The sequence below is a fragment of the Anarhichas minor genome, unplaced genomic scaffold (genome assembly GCF_050575085.1).
Source record: "Anarhichas minor isolate MPS153535 unplaced genomic scaffold, ASM5057508v1 ptg000021l, whole genome shotgun sequence".
Lineage (NCBI taxonomy): Eukaryota > Metazoa > Chordata > Actinopteri > Perciformes > Anarhichadidae > Anarhichas > Anarhichas minor.
Window position 1 is genome coordinate 6,963,210 of NW_027466467.1, and position 20,355 is coordinate 6,983,564.

General features: G+C 45.5%; 1 protein-coding gene across 1 annotated transcript; it reads left to right on the forward strand.

Annotated features, from left to right (window-relative positions):
- Positions 1-119: 119 nt before the first annotated feature.
- LOC142954548 (RNA-binding protein 38-like) lies at positions 120-9,930 on the forward strand. Its single transcript, XM_076095632.1, has 4 exons — positions 120-571; positions 2,720-2,843; positions 3,307-3,361; positions 8,111-9,930. The coding sequence occupies exons 1-4, from the start codon at positions 359-361 to the stop codon at positions 8,442-8,444; spliced, it is 726 nt and encodes a 241-aa protein (XP_075951747.1). The 5' UTR covers positions 120-358; the 3' UTR covers positions 8,445-9,930.
- Positions 9,931-20,355: the final 10,425 nt, after the last annotated feature.

The window sequence follows — 20,355 nt, forward strand, 5'->3', positions numbered from 1 at the left end:
GCCGGGGAAGGCGGACCAATGGGAGGAGCCGCTGCCCAAGTGGGGCTCTCACCGGTCACGCTGATTGGTCTAGAGGTTCGGTGGGCGTGGTCTCGGTCATGGCATATAAAAGCTCCCGGCACTTTTTCCTCACAGCGGCAAAGAAAAGAAGTTTGGACGCGTCCTCGGCAGCTCGTACTTGTCATCATCAGGTTGCTACAACTCGGAGCGGAGGTCACAGCACGAGAGGGAAGCTGCAGCGTAATACCAGTGAAATACTCAGTTGTGTTGGACTGATGCTGGGACGTTGTTAGGCGCTTAGTACATTTTTTTTTATTTCCCAGCGTGCCTCTGGTGTTCTCTCTCCCACGACTGACCAATGCTTCTGCATCAGTTCATGAACGGCGCCCTGGAAGTCATGCATCCCTCAGCGATCCAGAAAGACACTACTTTTACCAAAATCTTCGTCGGTGGGCTGCCGTACCACACCACCGACGCCTCACTGAGAAAATACTTCGAGGCCTTCGGGGACATTGACGAGGCTGTGGTGATAACGGACAGGCAGACCGGTAAATCCAGAGGATACGGCTTTGTGAGTACAAACAACAACAACAGCAGCCATGGCACCCGACATCCACCATTAGACACGTAGCTCTCAGTCACAACTTCTAACACTACCGCACCACATTTATAACTTGCTTTTTTGTCAATAAAACATGCGTGTTTTTAGGATGTCTGCACAACACTTGCCTTTGTGCGCGTTGGTGTCTTTCCGCCATAGGGGAATTATGTATGAATACGCATCCTTGTGAGGTGCATCTACTGCATGTAGTCATTTAGATGCATGTCAAAGGGAATCCTTCACTGAAGCTTATACTCGCATAATTATTAAACAGCATCTGTTTTGTTTTTTTCGACTGGCTTGCTGTTATTTTAGCTTAATGGGCATGAGGGATCACACAAGTTGATGGGTAACTAAGAAGATTATATTTCAACATATGTCAGATGTCCCCCCCCCCCCCCTCAATGGACCCCCCCCCCCCCCCCCCCCTCACCCTTGAGCAGCCCCATCTTATGGCTGTGTGTGTGTGTGTGTGTGTGTGAGTGTGTGTGTGAGACAGTTTGCACTCCCTGCTCGCTTTATATGGTTATTTTGGAGCAGTGGGGAGGTTGACCTTGTGCACCCTAACCCTCCATTGTCAAGTAACGGAGCGGTCGGCCGTAGCACATGATTTGCATCACATCTTGGCTGCTTGGAAAGAAATTCCTACAACGACAAATTGGCTCTCTAGTATTCTACAAATTTATGTTAAGCTTCCCTTTGATCTTATCTTTTTTTTTTTTGAGTCTGTTTGGAGAACGAGCCGTTAATACCTTTTAGTTAACAAAATGTAAACTACGCTGTACTTTAACCGAGCCTGCCTTCTGATCTCTGTTCATGTTGTGTATGGTGGGAAAAGTGCTGTTTATCGCCACATTTATCACAACTTGAGCCCCTGGCAGTTGCTTTAAGTCAGATTAATAAGAAATATCCAAGGACTCTTGTGATGTCTCATTTAAACCTACAATAATGGGTTACTTGTCCTGTTCCAGACACATAGAGATGGTTATTCTCTCTTGGACACAAAGAACAGCAGCAGCACAAGAAATGCAAATATTTACCAGAGCCTTGAAAAGACACATCAGTGCTAAAGTACTGTCGGGCCAAAGAAGGAATGGAAAACTGCCATGTGTGCATGTTTATCTTCCAAAGTCAGAATCGTAAGACAATTGCTCTCGGTGTTTACACATCAACTCCCTAACTCAGAGGAAAGCTGTCCCGTGAGTCTAGCTGGTGTCCAACGGCTGTGTGTTGAGGCCGGTGTTTCAGGTTAAACAGGCTCGGGGAGATGAGGGTGCTGCCAGGGACACGGCGTGCATACCCGTGGTTGATCAGCACTTTCTGTGTGGCGTGAGGCAACCTGCTCATTCTGTTTTCTGAGCGTTCCAGTCGGAGAGGAAGCTGGCAACAGGAGTGGAGGGAGGCGCTCCAAACGCTGAGCGCACCTTTTTTCACACACTTTAGAGGTGGATTTGTAGAACCCCCCCCCCCCCCACAGCAAGGCTCTTCACAGTGTAAACACAGCCTTGTTCCTTCCTGTGTGTTCACAACACAGGCCCTGGAGTAGGCTTTGTTCCGGATCCTTCCACAATGAAGAGGCATACTGCTTTTAAAAACGTCCTCTTGAACAATGCACGGCGTGGCCTACATTCGCTGCACACCGAGGTGACTGAACTCTCCCGAGTTGGCAGAATGTGGCAATCAAAACAGAAGGGCTCGTCTAATGCCGGGAGGGAGAGAGGAGGGGTGGACTAATACCAATCTCCTTAATAAATGTGTCCCTAATTGGATAAGCTCCTTGTTGCTCTTCCCAGAACCATATTTCAGCAGGTCTGCCGGGCCTGAGTGGCAGTCAAGTGGCTGGCTACTGCTGCTGTGGGCAGTTTTCAAAGCTTATCATTGTGTTCTTTGTTTGTTGTTTCTCGACAGTGGAGAGCCTGTAGGGGTGGTTGTGATAAGACCAACAGACAAAGTCCATTTCTTATGCATCTCGAGTGCTTTTGGTTTTTATTTTACCTGAATAGTTGACTTATCACCAGCCGTGCTAGAGACTCCGTGCTACCGTTCGTTACATGAGATGATGAATACATTTATTTTATTTTTTAAAACCTTGTTGACGACTCTTGACTCCGTCACCAGGTGACAATGACGGACCGAGGAGCAGCTGAGAGAGCCTGCAAGGACCCCAACCCCATAATCGACGGCAGGAAGGCCAATGTGAACCTGGCCTACCTGGGGGCCAAACCCCGCAGCATACAGACAGGTGAGATGCTATATGTTGTGTTAATGTTCAGGCAACGCAACCATGAAGTCGTGGAAATAATGGTCCTGATCAACCAATGGTGATTGCAGCGTAAGACCTAGAACATAAGGTATGAATATCCAAAACAATAAATAAACAAAACTATATTCAAATAAAACTGGTTTTAAAAACTAGAGCTGCAAGCAGGTGTACCCGGGTTCATGCAGTCTTAGTCCAGTAACACAACCCATACGGTCCATATGCAGCATATTTTAAATTGTCAATACCAAATATTTTTCAGTTTCCCCAGTGCATACATGCTTTACTGGTGCTTATTACGCATTCGTAACTGTTGTTCCATTTGTGGTAGGTTGGAAACAGGCACGGCCTCTGTCTCTCCGTGCCCTCTGTGTATTGTTCTCTGGTCCTCCTCTGTAAATGCAAATGTGTGTGTGTGTCTGACAGCCGTCCTCCTATCTTCCAGGCATATCCATCGGAGTGCAGCCCATTCACCCAGCACTCATCCAGAGGCAGTATGGGTAAGTGAGCGGGAGTGGGCGCTTGTATTGCACTCTGTGGGACGCCACCAGGCTACTGTTTCTTTGACAAACGGGGCCCCTGGAAAGTACATGTCAGTTTCTGTGTCCACATGCAACTCCAGAAGTAGTCTATTAGCATATTTGAGTTTTGTAGGGCCGGGTGATGTTTCACGTATCTGTGGTAATAGAAGAGCATTCCAGAGGTGAATGTGTGACTCACTTGTGGACCTCTGTCCTCTTGGCTCGTGTAGCTGCCTGAGTGGGCTCCGTCGCTGAGGCGTCTTCCTAGAAGTGGCTGTGTTGTAGAAACAGCTTGGGTAGCGTCTCGGAGCCACGGTCTGCTGGGCAGCTAATGTGCATTTCACTGATGTAATGAGTCTCCTCATCCCCCGCAGCCCTCGGATATCATCTCTCGCCACTGTTCATATTATACACACCAAAAAACCCTCGGATCTGTCTGGAAGATTAACATACCCAGAGGAGTCAAGTTAACTTTACAAAAGTTTGGTTTTGTGTTCAGATTTAGATTCATGGTGCTTTATAGAAATGCAAACAAACGGCAACATTCCTACGTTGAGATCTAAGTAGCCCTGAGAAGAAGCGGTTGATCATTTGATCATTTGTCAAGTATAAATGAAAACATCTGTTGGTTCTAGCTTCCTTCAATTTGCTCATTATAAATTGAAGAAGATGTTTGACCAGGGGCCTTTTCCACTGTTTTAAGACATTCTACGGACTAAATTATTAATCCAGTAATAGAAACAAAATTATCAACAGACGATCTATAATGAAGGTAATAATTACTTGCAGCCTAAAATATGTTTTCAGGAAAGAGCTGAACAGAAAATGAACGGTCAACAACAACAGATAATCGGTTAGCTATTTGAGCATAAATGACAAAAATTCTGTGACTCTAGCTCGGTCAAAAAAAAGGTGGATGTCAACTTGCTCTTTTTAAAATGTTAAGTGCACTTTAATTGAGTCTGACATTTCATGAATTACATGACAAATATTGACTCCAGAGTGCTTAAGAGCTACACGGAAGTCCCAGGACAATCCACGAAACAAAAGAAGAAACATTTGGTGTTTTTTAGTTTTTTTTTTAAGGTTTATGAACCCCAAAAAAGACAAGAAGTTAATATTTGCCATATCTGCCTCTGTAATACCTTACTGGGTCTGAATGATTAATCCCGAAGTCCACTAGGGACATGTCCCATCATGTTCCAAGACCAGAGGGGGACACTGGAAAGTCCCTCCAACGTCTGTGCTCCAGCTACCATAGTGAGCACGGATGGCACAGAAACCCCGAGGGTTTGAAATGTGGAGCACAGTGCTGCTTTGAGGCATTTGCCAGACAGGTGCTGGCTCGTGTTACAGCCTTCTACACCCCCTTAATCTCCCATGACCACCACCCCTAGAGAGGCGCACGGAGCACCTGTCCGCCTGCCTCTGAGTTTCCTATGTGCGGCGGGTGACAGACGCAGGCCTCCCTAAGATGCAAGAGGGCACAAGTGGCTTTTCTTTCTGTCTCTTTTCTACCCCCCCAAAAAAAAAAAACCTTGACAACATATGGTGTGAGGACATGGTCTGAAGCAGTGTGTGTGTGTGTGTGTGTGTGTGTGTGTGTGTGTGTGTGTGTGTGTGTGTGTGTGTGTGTGTGTGTGTGTGTGTGTGTGTGTGTGTGTGTCAGCAGATGCCGTGGACTGTGCGGGCCAGAGGGGGTCACCGAGGTCGGGAACATAGTTTTGATGGGGAGGGGAGGAATTGTCAGTGTGCTCGCAAATTCATCTCCTCTCATGCATCACCTCCTCCACGCCGTCCCATTTATCTACGCTTTCCCACGTCGCATCATGTTCCCCTTTATTTTTATTACTTTAAACACTGTTTTTTTTACTTTGATTTATCCAATTGAAGTGCTGCGACTAGCAGTGTGTCGGATACAGACGCTGAAAACTGACACCTCTGAGACTGTGAGGGAGGAGGGGGTTTAAAGAGGGGATGGGGGGGGGGGGGTGGTATCTGGGGGTAATGCTTAATGAGGCAGTGTGCTCCCTAGGAAACTAACCTCTCCAGGTGCCAAACAAAACACCATTATTTCCTCCTGTTGCATGCACAATCCTCTGAAACAAAAGAGGCAAGGAAGGAACATCAAGTCGCCTTACGAGTCTTGTGAGGTGTTGTTTAATTCCCCCCCCACACACACCCAGTCCAGTCCTGTCTGCTTTCACACTTTGTTGCAGTGAGTCATGCGCTGAAGGTCGTTTTGTCTTATCGTGTAGAAATATTTAGCTGCTCGGTGTGACATCGCCCAGGCTTTTCACATCAGCTCATTATGGTGCCTCCATGATGATGAGGATGATCACTTCGGCCTGTATCTGTAACGTTTTTAGCGTCTCTCTCTCTCTCTCTCTAGTGTTTCCGTCCGCCTGAGTGACACTATCTCAAACACACACAGACTGGCAGTCAGCACAAAGCCAGCTGACCTCTGGTCTCCTGGCCGTCATCCACATTCCCCCTGCAACTTCCCCACAATCCACTTGGTATCTCGGTGGCCCCCGGGAGCTCACTGCTGTCCCCAACTGGCCCTGGTCCCCGTCCCTCTCTTCCCTTTTTGATAGCAGCTAAAAAACAAATTACATCTCCATCTGTCTGGGCACACCACAGATATGCTATAGGAGGGCTTTGTCTCTCCTTAACTCTCTTCAGGCGTACATTATTTACTATTCCACTTAACCTAAACACGGTCACTTGGTTTTTAAGCCTTGATCAAGGCAAAAACAGCCTGTGGAGACGCACCGCGGAGAAGGCGGGCTCATTTTACTACATGATGCGAGTGAAAGCACGCATGCCCCACAGCATTATGTGACCATCTCTGTGTGTGAGAGTGAATGCCTCTTTGTGCGTAGCTCAATAGCACTGTGAGGGCAGAGTGTAGATTGCGCTCGTGGGTCGGGGTTAACTTCATTTGCTTATTTGTTCCATGCTGCCGTTATCTGGTTTTATGTAATTTCTTTCCCCTTCACTCACCAGGCGTCTCAGTGAGCCTCTGACTTGTTTCTACTGTTAGAAATGTCCTCATGGTGGAAAAACTCCACATTTCTTTTAGCTAACGCTACCATCAGCCTCTCTGTCTTTGTGTTTGCAATGTCATATCATAGGTGAGATTCTCCTTCATTTTTAATGAATATACATCTTTTGTATTGACTCAATGATGCAATAGATCTTAATGTTATTTCTGACAATAATCACTGCCATCCTCCTATCCAACCTTCTGCCATGGCTGCTCTCTGCTGCCAGCTGACCAGTGCACCAGCAGATGATCAGAAGATGCCCACAGTGCAGGACTAGTCCCGAGGAGGGGTTTTGAGGACATGTCTGCCCGCCCCCCCCACACTTCCCCCTTCCTCCCTCCCTCAGCCAGCCAGCCTCTCTCCAAGGTGCCAGTGATGGCTTGAGAGTGCAGTGCGGTGTGCTGTGATGGATTGGAGTGTCACTTTATCTTTTCTCTTCTGTGTGATATGAACTGAAGAGGTTTTTGCTGATTGTGGTGTGACTCTTTCCCTATTATGGCATGGTTTGGGGGTTTGCTGTTGTAACTGGTGTGGGTGGGTGGAAGAGACAAGGGGGGAGTTGGAGAGAGAGTGTGTGTGTGTGTGTGTGTGTGGGTGTATGAGAGCGTGATGACATCCCTATCCATGCATGCTTCCATCTTTTGCTGTGTCGACTTCACGGCTGCCTCTCATTACTGATCCGCTTCTTCTCCTGGATTAAATCTTTAGGGCAAGAAAAAGCTAAGACTGAAATTTAAATACAGTCCATGAAGGGAAGATTTTCATCAGTACTGAGAGGCGGCATCTGTGACGTTTGTTGTGACTATCTTGTCTTTGTCTCGTGTTTGTCTGTGGATGTATTTCCCTTAAATACGTAGTATCAAAGATAAAGGCTCTCCAAAAGAGTCTGTTACATCACCCTTTAAATGGAGGGTGGGCTTCTCACTGCCACAACCATCCCTCCCTGAAGACGGCAAACCAAGGAGAGATACTTCAAGTCCTAAGTTAAAAATAGACTCCTCTACCAGTCTCTCCTTGCCTTTCCTTCACGGGTAAAGTGGCAAAGAAGGAGAGACTGCACAGTCCCCCAAACCCAGCCGCTGTAATCAGCTACATTTGAAAGCTGGCCCCTGATGAGCTCCCCCGCCACCTCTATCTCCCTCAGCTAGCATCGCCGCCTGTGATCACGAGATGTACCCTCAAGTGAGAACTGGGAGTCTGCAACTTCTGCAAAGCCGTCATGTACTTCCCTTTTTGTGTGTGTGTGTGTGAGAGTGTGTTTAGCGAGTGAAGAGCAGCAGCTGTTAAAACACTCTGTTGATGCCGGAGCTTGAAAACCTGCCAGTAACGGCTGACTCTGTCATTCACCCCCCCCCCCACCACCCCTCCCATCTAGCCCAGGAGGCCCAACCTAACAGGTTTTGTAGGTTTTTCTAACTGACACAGACGGAGGGTTGAGTCACCTTCGCCTCCTAACCTCCTCTGCCTCTCGACTAGTTAGTCTTTAATAACGGTGGATGTGTGTGAGAACACGCTAAGTTCAGAACGCCAACACAGAGTTTATATTCCCAAACATGCTTGCCCTCTGGGAGTAATGTAAACAATGGAAGCCAGGCCCTGAGATTTCTCTTTCTCTGGCGCTTCAGCACCCCCCTGTCTAACACCCTTCTCCCCCCCCCCGGTCTTTGTGTCTGTCTAGGTTGGCCCAGCCATACGTCTACCCACAAGCATATGTGCAGCCCAGCCTGGTGCTGCCCTCTCAGGTTTCCTCTGCCATCAGCAGCAGCCCCTACATGGACTACAGCGCAGCCTACTCCCAGTACGCCCAGGCGGCCTTTGAGCAGCAGTACCCGTACGCCGCCTCCCCGGCTAGCTTCCTCGGCTACAGCTACGCCACCAGCCCCACAGCCACCACCGGTCCGGCCGCCGCAGCAACAGCCCCGGCCACCGTCCTCTCCTCCGCCGCAGGCCCGGCCCAGGCCTTCCTACACTACGCCCCGCAGCAGCACATCCAGCCGGACCGTATGCAGTGAGCCTGTGAAGGAAGCGGAGCAGAAGGAGCCCTATAGGTGGAGGTGGAGGAGGAGGAGGAGGAGGAGGGAGTAGTGGACGCAGACCTTTTTGGACAGAGGATGGCAAAACGCCCGATAGGGTGACCCAGCTATCATCAGCAGAGGCTTTCAGGAAAAAGGGTGGGTCTATTGCACTATAGGATCAGAATGAGCCGTTTGCTCATTGGTTAAAGGGGTTGGGAGGGGTTGGAGGACTCTCGAGGTTCAGGTTGGGAAGCTAAACAGCATAAAATATGTGGTCACTTCCAGAAGCCGACACTTCATTTTTTTATTATTATTATAATTTTTATTGTCCTTTATTATTGTATTAATGTAATTGTCAATATTTGTTTGTATGCCTTTATTATCAATGTTATAATGTTTATGGCTCAATCAGATGTGTGTCCATGGTGCATATGGATGAGTGGAGAGCCACCTGGGACATGTCGCACCTCTTTCCTCCCGTCTCCAGAGTATCTGGGGCGGATATGAAGGGCACTGCTGCTGCTTTAGGACACTCGGGGAACAGTAAGATATTGGGTGGTGATTTGGGGAGGCGTATACGGCGAGCCTCTCATCCGTGTGATCCCATCCTGGTGCCGTCCACAGTGAGGTAAAGCACTGTCTGCACTGCGAACAAACTCTCCACATCACAGGAGGACGACGAGAAATTTCGCCTCAAGGACAAAACGGAAAGATAGTTTCAAGTATATAAGACAGTGGGGGCTCCATTGTTTTGAGACTGTGATGTCTGGACTACACTTTTTTTTTATTTTTTAATATTCTTATTCATTAAAAAGAGGCCTTAATAAAAGAGAAACTTCTTTTAGAATCTCCTGGTTTTTTTTCTAGCGCCCCCCCCCCCCACCACAGAACCAAGTGCATAGAGCCCTTTTGTAACTGGCATTTCAGCAGTCGGTCACATTAATCTGGCTTACTTGGGTCTTGATATTTTCAAATGGATGTAGATAATAATCACATGCAGTATGTGGGCGGTGGGGACCAGGAGGGCTGTGTATCGTTGTTTAAAGGTAGCTGACACTGAGCTCAGACACCAGTGTATTTCTTTTCCTCCTCTTTCTCACTGAGATTGTTGCTCTCGAAGGACATTCATGTACAGCAATTTGAAATGTTTTCAGTCATCAAGTACATTTACAATATTTATATGTAGGTATTTATATGAGGTACTAAGTTAAAATAGCATATTGTTTTTGTTACCATGACTATAGTTGTGGCACTGATGTCATTTAACCGGCAGAGGCACACCTGCAGAGCCACAGGTGTCGTATCATTTTGTTTTCAGTCACCATATCCGTGGATTCGCCCTGGTGCACGACAACCACAGTACAGTCCTTGTCCGGTTGCATCATTGCATTTTTTTTTTTCACTAAAGATGTCTTTTACAGCCCCTTCAAAGAAGCCATACCAAAAAAAAAAAAAAAATCGAAATAAAGACTTTGTACTTAAAGATGCCTCTTGACGTCTTCTTTGATTGTTTAATTGAAGCGAGTCAAAAAGGGAGCTTCCTCCTGTCCACGGTTCACAATGCCACCCCTTGAGTTATTTGTGTTTACAGTATGTAATATTATTGCAATGTCACTGTACTCATAACAAAACTGACGGGCAGATGCTGCTGTGATGATACTGTGAAAACCCTGTTGGGTGATAGGGTTCAGTTATGTGTGTGTGCATGTGCCTGTTATCAAGGCAGTGTGTGTTGATCCTGTACAGGAGGGGAGCAGAGAGAGAGAGGGGGGAGGCAAGAGGCCCCAGACATTTATCAAGTCAAAACACCGCCACCTGCCAAGGGTGCTGGCTGTTCCCCCGGCTAACACACACTTGCGTACGTTCCTTCTCACTAAGAGTTTGGTGTAGGAGCCCTGAAGCCCAGGTTTTTTTTATTATATTTTCTGTTGGAAAAAAACTGCTTAACAAGCTCAACTAGCTCTGTTTCCCAGCAGTGTGTCTCCATGTTTGTGATTACATCAACTACTTTGGAAGATGTGTCATTTATAAACCTGACTTGGACCTGGAGAGAAAAACATAAAGGTATCATTATCTTATCCCCTCCAGGGTGTAATCTTAGTTTACAGACTTGAGTTAAATGTTTTTGTTACTTTTTTATTGAAATACATTCAGACCTTATTAGACATTCTGCACTTTTACCTGTCATGTCAATGAAATTCAGTTTTTTTCTGATCCCTGATACCCAGTCCCCCTCTTGCGTTTTAGTCCATTAAGTTTGGGGACATAATGGGCATGTACAAATAACTTATAGAGTCCACTTAGGGGGAGCAGTGCTTTAAGATGATGTAATGTATAGATTATAAAACGTCGTAGAATAGTGTCATAAAAGGTATAGTATGCGTTTACATACAATACCTTTTATGACACTATTATGACAAATCATGCAAAACATAATTGTATGGTCTGTCATAAAGTCATGATTTAGGAAATCTTAAACATCATTAAAATTTATAGTTAACAAGTTATATGTCATAAAAAGGTAATAGTATGTCATAAGAAACATAAAAATTCATACTATATGAACCACAGTAAAGTTAAAAAAGTCTTAGTACAGCATGTCGAAAAAAGTAATAAAGTCACAGTATAAAATGTCTAAAAAATTGATGGTATCTACATGCCAATAAGTTCAGTGACAAAAGTAAAATGTTGATGTTAGCAGGTAGTCCTATATGTTTTTACCATGTCCACCTTCTTAGCCTTCTAGTATCCTAACAACTCAAAAGGTTATTTACAAGAATAGCATGATCTAGAATCACTATGGGAAAAAACTACCAGAAATATACTACATTTCCCATAATGCAACTTGGTGGTGTATTTTGTAAGACCATCCTTGCCTAGTAAATGCCCACGTCTTTTAAACTCCACTCCATCAGTTTGTAATGCACACTTTCTCTTATAGATTGTATGTCTCCAAGACGACATCAGGGTTATTTTAGTCAGAAAGCACCTCACCCACAGAGGACGTTACACAACTGATTTCACATGTTGAGGGAGTGTAAATGCGTAAATTGACTTGCGTGCCCCTTAAACCGATTCGGTGAAGGTCTGCTGTTGTATATGAGCTTTTAGTTTTTTCAGTGATGACAGCGTAGTGTGTTTGTGTTAAAGAGCTGTGTCTGGGAACAAGGCAGCAGGTATTAGTACAAGTAAAGGCTTGATAGAAGCCATGCCAGTGTGTTGGGACAAGTTGCACTTCTTCATGTCACAGATTTTTAAACACACTTGCATTCAACAGAATTGACGTCCATGCTGCTGCTGTGTTTACTGGTTGTTACTGTAGCGATGCCGCTCTGGCCCCCCTCTCTTGTCTTCACTTTGTCACAGTTTATCTTTCATTATCTCACCTCCTTGTTCTCTGTTTCTGATCTCACTCACACATTTATTTCCTAAACATTTCTGCTTGTCATTTGTGTTTTTTCTTCCCTTTAACATCTTCTTCTTGTCTTCCCCACTTCAGCACTCGTGGTCCTGTTTCTCTTCACATGCCACTGTTCCTCTCTCCCTCTCTTCTTCCTTATCCCTCCCCTCTCTTCTCTGTCTCTCTATCCTTTTGCCCTTCTTGCGTTCTCCTTGTGAATCCAACCAGAGCGGAGCAGAAAGGGAGCCGAGCGTCAGCTTGATGAACGAGGTCATACAGGCCCAGCAGACATTGTTATGCTGAGTCACCATAAGGCCTCTCTCTCTCTCTCTCTCTCTCTCTCTTGCTCAGTCTCTCACTCCATCCGTCTCTCTTTCACATGCCCATGCAAAGTTGGTTCAGTCAAATCTCACTCACCACACGCTTCTCGCTCTGTCATGCAACTCTGACGTAAAGGGATTCCTCAGAACTCTCATTAAAAAAAGGTCCCACCTTATCAGACCTCGGCTCAACTTTAATCACAAGCAGGCAAAGACACCGCTTGTTTTCAAGGTCTTAACACCATGTAGCATTAGCATCATGTAAAATTATATTTCAGTTATATCGGAAAATTATCAGACCAATAAATTACCAAATAATCAGCCAAACTTGAGCAACCAGTTTATTCTTAATTGTAGGTGATGTGATTTAGTATTAGTGCCTCAATCCTGAGCGCAGCTACTTATGATACTTCTTTTTTACCCAGGTTTATGAAATTCTGCTTATAAGTTACTCAAAATGTGCCACCCACTATAGCTGAGGGGTAGCTAACTAAATATTGCCAGATAAACTGAAGTTAACTAAATATGGCACTGCTGAACAACATAAGTTATCTTTTTAGGCTTAGCTGACAAAAATACAACAGTTTGGACCTCAACTTTGTTCTGCCTTTCTCTTTGGCTACATGCTTGCTGTGTATACAATAAGTAATAACTGTAACAGCTTGATTAATCAATCAAAGCAGAGTAATACTATTTTCTAAGCTACATATATTTGAAATGATATATGATAGTCCCTTGTTTAATTTCCTTTCCTTTTAAACTCCTCAGTTTGCAATGGGCTATGATCATGCATTAACATTGTGTCATGGCCTCTAAAACCCCTGGCAGATTCTACACATGAATGAGCGTGTCTCTAGATCCTCCTGTGTCTGTGTGTCACGACAGAGACCAGTCCCTCATGGGTCTGTCGGGGCCTGGTGAGTGTTGTTACTGTGGCTTCAGATAGGCCTCTGATACAGGCTATATTTACCCAGGCTCTTAGAGGAAAGGACCAGACCCCAGAAACCAATCAAATGCTCTTTACCGTGACCTTTCCACCCCCCCCCACGCCAATAACCCATTCAGATAACGTGGTCTAGTCAAGAGAGATCCCAGTTTCAACGAGAAGACAGTCAGTAGATAGCTGAAGGGGAAAAGTAAAAGTCCCGGTTAGAACAGAGTGATGTGCAGGATGGTATAGTTGAAAAACACAATCATTTGTTTTTACTTGGTGTATTAATGCTGTTTATTCATTATACGCGAAGCTAACTGGGGAGAAATAGTGAGATTAACTGTAAGAAAAGGGAACTGGAGCTCAGAACAACCATAGCTGATAGAGTCACCAATGAAGAATTTCCAAACGGTTGGGACACCTGTACCCAGGTGCTAAGATTTATGTAAGAGGAGGAGGAATAAAGAAAACTTCAAACTGAACCTCCTATGTTACACAACATCCTACATACCTGCACAAAGGTTTGAAGGAGGAAGAGAATGAGGCTATAACGATTGAGAAGCGGTTCAACTGGGTGCAAAGTTGACAATAACCTCGAAAAAAAGCGGAGTAACCTGATCATTCAGCAGAGTGAAAGATTCCGCTGGTTCAGCCAGTACAACTTGGCACATAGCAGAGTCTTAAACCAATATACTCCTCGCTTCTACATAAACATGTCCCTTGGTCCCTACCATGACCTAGTCAGGGATGCAGGCTGGTGATGAAAAAGAACAGGGGTGAGTGTAGGTTATTTCTTCTTTCAAAAGTCACATTGTGTCCCTTTAACTGTAAGAAGAATGCTATTGCACTTACTTTACAATCACGTGCGCCCCTATTGGGAAACAATAAGCCTTTGTCTTAAGTCATAAGTGTTGTAAGTCAATGGAAATGTTACTTGAAAGGGACTAGGAAAGTGTACAACCAGGGCTGGGGGTGACAAAGATTGAGATATTTGTGGATCAGTGTGAGTTTTCAGGGCTCTGGCAGACACAAGTGCTTATCCAACAACAGGTCTGTTTCCTATCAGCTGCACTGATGGCCCTTCACGCCACTCACAAAACTCTTGCTCCTTCTGGCACTTCTGCTGGGGCCGGTGATAATGAGGCGGGCCAGAGGAGTTAATGGGAGTGAAGAGGAATTAATTAGTTGGCCAGACAGATAAGACAGACACAACAACAGCTGGAGCAGGTTGCACTCTGAGTGAAGTGAAGTGATTAAGTGCATCCAAATCAACTTGGGATATATGGGGATAAAGTTGATTTATCAATCTGTGTGTGTGTGTGTGTGTGTGTGTGTGTGTGTGTGTGTGTGTGTGTGTGTGTGTGTACGCTTGTTTGTGAGTTCATAAATGTGTCTCCCATCAGCCCAGTAGTAGTTGCCTTCACTCTGGGACTTCATCCAAGTCTCCAGCTCTGTAATGTGATCTGAGTTTCTCTCACTCAAGCAGAGCCTGGGGAGGGTTATCACAGCCCCTCCCCCCCCCCCACACACACACACACCCACACACACACACTCCCCTCACCAACAGCCCCTATCCCGACCCCAACTGAAAGCAGAGCTGAGGCGCCACAGACGCTTTCAGCCCCGCATCCTCTCATGTCCATTTCACGCCACACCAGTCTGGCAGTGTCGGCATGCACACACAGAAATGAGTGCTCCCCCCCAACAAACGTGGAGCAGAGTTGGTGTTTTGTTCCTTTTCCTTCTGCACGTGAGCAGCTGATGTAGCATGAGCAACACCCTAAACGGGGTGAGACAGAGCAGTGGAAAGAGTACAAGAAAGACAACAGAGGAGGTGAGAAGGTCAAACGTGCTAAATCTCAGGGTGAAGCGAGGTCTAAGCTCTGTTTATAATATCACATATCACGGAATAAATGCCTTCAGCTTTGGCAGCAATATTTCTGACACTTGTTTGCTGTATGTGTGTGTTTGTTCGTAAGATGTTCAGCTAAGAGGGAGGTTTGTTGGTCCTGTGACACATTTCCTTATCTCTGGCCAACATGCTTGTACAAACCAGTGCCTCCACCTCGACCTCAAACCCAGCCAGCCGCAGTTGGGGCACAAAAAAGAGGAGGAAGGGGGTTGGGGGGGGGGGGGGGGGGTAAGCTTTAGCAGGATCAGCAAAGAAAGAGAGAAAAGCAGAGGCCTGACAACTACTGACAGCTGAGCTTCCTCTCTCTCAGTGGGGCTTTCACGACCACAAACTGACACAGTCTCACACTGACACACACACACACACACACACACACACACAGATCGATCCACTTCAGCACATAGCAACTGAGTGGTCACGCACGAATTACACCCATTTTGTCTCTCATGCAGAGTTTGACATTGACTCTGTCAGACTGTGCTGTGGAGTTGTCTGTGTGGAAGAGGAGCTCTTATGTAAGAAGTGCTGATGTTCAGTGAGTGACTCTGTTTGTGTGTGATGTTTTCTACGCTTGCCGATGATTTGTGTGTGTGTGTGTGTGTGTGTGTGTGTGTGTGTGTCCACAAACACACACCACAGAGGACAGTAAGCAACAGGTGTAAAAGAGGATGTGAAAAACACAGTGAACCTATTTTCTCCTGTTTGACTTCTGAACTTTTGCTGTCACCGCTAGCATACGAGGACAGCTGTGAAAATGATCTTGTTAGCGTCACACAGAGCGTGGCACACAGTATGTGTGTATCTCTGTGTAAGTGACCTGCTTCTGTGTCTCCGAGTGAAACGTCTTATCTGTGGTGTGCGTTAACCAGCACATGACCGGTATATGGCAGCTGCTGATTTCACAGACGACAACAGCAAGAAAACAGCACAGGTCGTCACTGGATAGGATAGGATATGGAAGTAAATCACATTACACACTCACATTGATGACGCAGCTGTTGGATTTGTTAATTTGTCATGTGGAGAATGTCCTGCGTGAAGAGGTCACCTTTATGTTGCTGACTGAAGCCTGGTCATTTAAAACTGAACTGAGAAGCTTCAACTCTATTTCAGGTGGTACCTGTCTTTTGCGTGAGACACGTTCAATATAAAAACCTTCTTAGTACGGTTTCTTCTGTGATTAATTTCCTCAAAGCAGTGTGCAATGGGCTTTGCGGTACTTTTCGGTGGGTGTGTCAGAGGTGTTACCCAATCAGCAGCAACGATAGGCCTGTATAAACCCCACTTTATTAAAAAGGCACAGTGGATCTACTTACACAACAGGGTGTGCAATTAACCACTGTTTCTGTTGAAATATACATTTTGCTTTTGGGGGGCTGAAAGTGGTCCTGGCATTGCTGCATCCACAACAGGAAAACCTCCCATTCTTCCAACTTGGGAGCATTCACACATTGTTGTAAGATGATTACTGGTTATGTATTTGTAGTTGTTTGCATGAAGATACAGATACAAGCAAAGAGCGTTTAGAGCCTTCTAGTTAGCTGAAATTATGTTACAAGCATTAATATTGGACTTTATTTAGATGTAACTGCAAGCAATGGAGGCTTTGCAGCCATGTTGACAGTTATATAAAGGGAAGTACTGTTCCTTTCACTAAGCAAGAGATATTGTAGTCGCTGGAAACTTTGAAATTTGAAACTTCTCCAAACCACAACTTGACATTTTACGCTTTGATTTTTGTTCAGACTAAACAAAAGATACAAAACGTTAACTGCATGTCATTCTCTATCTACACTATCTTCCTTCCGTATATGTCTTCTCTAATAAAGCCACAATTATGCTACAAAAATGTATATATTTTGTGTATATGTAACCTTTTGACAAACACAGAACAGCTGTTCCCAACTGTTTCCAGTCCTAATGCTAAGCTAGGCTAACTGGCTCCCGGTTGCAGCTAAATATTTACTATACAGACAAGAGAGAGGTATCGATCTTCTCTCCTAACTCACCAGCAAGAACACGAAAAAAAGATATTTCCAAAGATGTCAAACTATTCCTTTAAAACAAAGCCAAGTTTAGAAGACAGAACTCTCTTAAGAAAAACAGAATTACTTTAATAAGATCGGATTAGAGAAGTAAAAAAGCCCAAAAAGGGGCATCTTTGAGTTTGAGACTGTGTTGATATAAATTGTAATGTATAATCCATCCTTTGAGGTATTTTGGGGCATAATTTCATCCGTATCTTCTTTCCTAATCTCCTCCACTGTCTTGAACTCTCAGGCCGAGAGCCTCCTCCCCCATCACTCATTTCTCCCATCATTTGTTCTTCAAACCTCTCCTATTTTAGTATGTTCCATCGAACATGATTTGCCCTCTGGTGTAGAGAAAAAAACTCCCTAAGCGCCCATCCTCTCTCTCTCACATAAAACAACGTAGCCCTGTGTGTGCGGGTGTGTGTTTCCATGCACCAACAGTCATGTTCCCCATCATGGTGGGAGTGATCAGGTCTCGGTTCACAGTGTGTACAGGGATAGTACACCCGGATCCAACAGCAGCTCTTTATAAGGACAAGGGCTTGCTGCCTCTATATTTAGATGGACTTTATTGGGCCTCTTGTCTTCGTTTTTCTCCCCCCCCTCCTCCTATGCTGCCGCTGTTAGAAATCTCTCACCAAAGCCATGTGGGCGGCCGGCCCTCCTCTCCGTCACAGCGAGGGGAGAGTGAGCCTGATAATGATCTGGACTGGGTGATAATAACAGAGCAGAGGAAACGAAAGAGAGATGGGAAGAGGATGGAGGGAGGATGACAGAGAAGTGGTGGGTGGTGAGAGAAGTGTTTTTCATTGCGTCTTCTTCTCTACTTCACCGACCATTATCCTCAGTGCCGGTGATGTCGTCTCTCTGCCCCACCGCCCGACAGCTCAAAGGAACTTATCTGTCATCCGTCCGGCACCCTGAAGTCCCACAACCACTGGATGGGTCTCTTCTAGTCCCATTGCTACAATTTGCACACCATAATGAGAAGCTACAGTGGCAGACAGTATTGTATGTGGAAATATGAGCATATATACATTCCCCTTATTGGTCCCCTTTACATACCTCTGCTTTCTGGCCTTATCGCTAGAGAAGCATATTTCTCAAGAGCTTTGACCTCTGCTGTCCAAATTTACTGCCAATGACAACCAGTGCTTTAGCATGGCGCACTCTTATCCACCCATCTCTTTCTTTCTTATCTTACTTGCTAACCTGGTGATTCTAATAAAGTATAGTCAAACACTAACGGACCCGTGTTAGCTCTCACTTTGCTGCCGAGGTGAAAAAGAGAAAAGGCTTTGCTGTGCATTTGCATCAGATGGGGGGCTAATGCACTTGGCAAAACTTGAGCCTTTACAAAGAAAGGACTCAGAAAATGTTGAGTAAACATGGGCTGAGAATTGTTCATGACAAATTTTAGCGACTTGTGTTATAGTCCTAACAGTAGCAGTAGTTGAACCTCAGTCTGCACAGCAATGTTAGCAGCTCTGGGAGGCTGCACTTAATTAGGCCGACGTGATCTCAGAACTATTTGAAATATCCACAACCTCTGAACAGCGCATTACGCGGTGGTGGCACTTAGCTATAGCTTCAACCATGGTCACCATCTTAGTTTAGTAGTGCAGCTGAGGCGTACATGATGATGGCGCTAGAGAGAAAGTCAGGGGATTAGCAAACCCATTAGGGTGTATTCTGAAAGGGACATGAACGTCTCTCAAATTAAATGGCAATCCATCAGATAAGTCACAATATTTCCCTTTGAACCACAAATGTATTTGATAGGGGGAAAAGTCAGGGGATCACCTATTAGGATACCACGTAAAACATGTGCCAATCCATCTAGAAGATGTTTAGATAGTTCACAGCATAAGCGAAGATTTTAACCTGCTGGTGGTGGAAGATGAAAAGTCTGAGGATCACCAAAGTCATCACATTTCATGGCAAAACCATCCAATAGCGACATTGCCATCGATAGCATGGCTAATAATGCCCTTGCAACTTATAGACGACACTTGTCTGACTGGGTTTGTTGCCTCAAATACTGCAAGTGAAGAGCTCGTCTGTGACTGATTGTGCTTATCTTGTACAAACTACCCTGGAGACATGGCAGGCTGGAAAGGAGACCAAAGGATCTTGATCTTTACCTCACAAGCAGGTGGGACTGAACGAGGCAAAAAGATTTGCATACGAGCTGCCAAATTCAGGAGTCGCTCAAGAAAAGCATCAACTGCCATGCAAATGAGAAGCAAATGAGATTCAAACCAGACCAGAGTGGTGTTTTTGTGTGTGTGATACTACGTGCATCCATCTCACCATGTATCCATGCAGTCATTTGTACCACTGACTAAAAGATCTGTCAAGTTTTACCACAGCAGCAACAGCAGCCCTCTGGGGAAAGACAAGGCATGACATCAGAATAGTGGAAGCAGCGCTGAAGACAATAGTTCTCTGTGCGGGAGTAGAGCCGAGGCGTGGCCTAGCTCCACAGAGGGTCGTCTCAGTGGACCAGTCAGCCTCAGCAGCTGTCTCAACCTCTGTCTGTGTCTCTGTCACACACACAATTTCAATCCAGCATGAAAGCTGACATAGCATTAGGACAAAGGATCAACAGATTTATGTTAAATCCCTTAACTCCTATGTATCTGTGTGTGTGTGTGTGTGTGTGTGTGTGTGTGTCCATGGTCAGTTCCAGCTCAGGAACGCAGGGACGGAGGTGGAGTAGGAAGAGAGCCCCGGAGAAAGAAACAAAGTTCGTACAAACTGACAAAACAAAGAGCCAATGGACAGATAGGCCCCCACTGACAGGAGTCCTGGCGTGATAGTAGCCTAGATAAGTGTGCGCGCACGTGTGTGTGTGTGTGTGTGTGTGTGTGTGTGTGTGTGGGCTAATGTAAACAAATTACACACAGCCTGCCAACATGATAGCACTGTATTTACACTCCATTTGTCTTCTGGTAATTGCTTGAGGAGATGCAGGAAAAGCTTCCAGACATGCAGCCGCTGCACATCTTGTGCCAGAATGCTGAAGTTCAAGATACTTACGCAGACCCTCCAGTGGAGAGCCCTGTACTTTAAACAGCCATAAAGGTTTACAAACCATGACATAGAGGAGTGAAGAAGCTCACCACATAGCTGAATTTCACGCTGAGAGGAGAGAGAGAGAGAGAGCTACATCACTGAGGGGAGCTGAGGCTGAAGTTAGAGCCTCTTCATAAGTCCCTCTGGGTTGTCAAAAGGAGTCCAGCTAGCCTTTAAAAAGACAGCTCAATACGTGGTGTGCAAACAGCAGGCGGGCATCAGTGAGCATGTATG

Bases quoted from the DNA above. Each gene is read 5' to 3' on its own strand.
- LOC142954548 (XM_076095632.1), top strand. From the start codon at position 359: ATGCTTCTGCATCAGTTCATGAACGGCGCCCTGGAAGTCATGCATCCC. The intron at 572-2,719 runs GTGAGTACAAAC...CTCCGTCACCAG, and splicing joins AATCCAGAGGATACGGCTTT to GTGACAATGACGGACCGAGG. The intron at 2,844-3,306 runs GTGAGATGCTAT...CCTATCTTCCAG, and splicing joins ACCCCGCAGCATACAGACAG to GCATATCCATCGGAGTGCAG.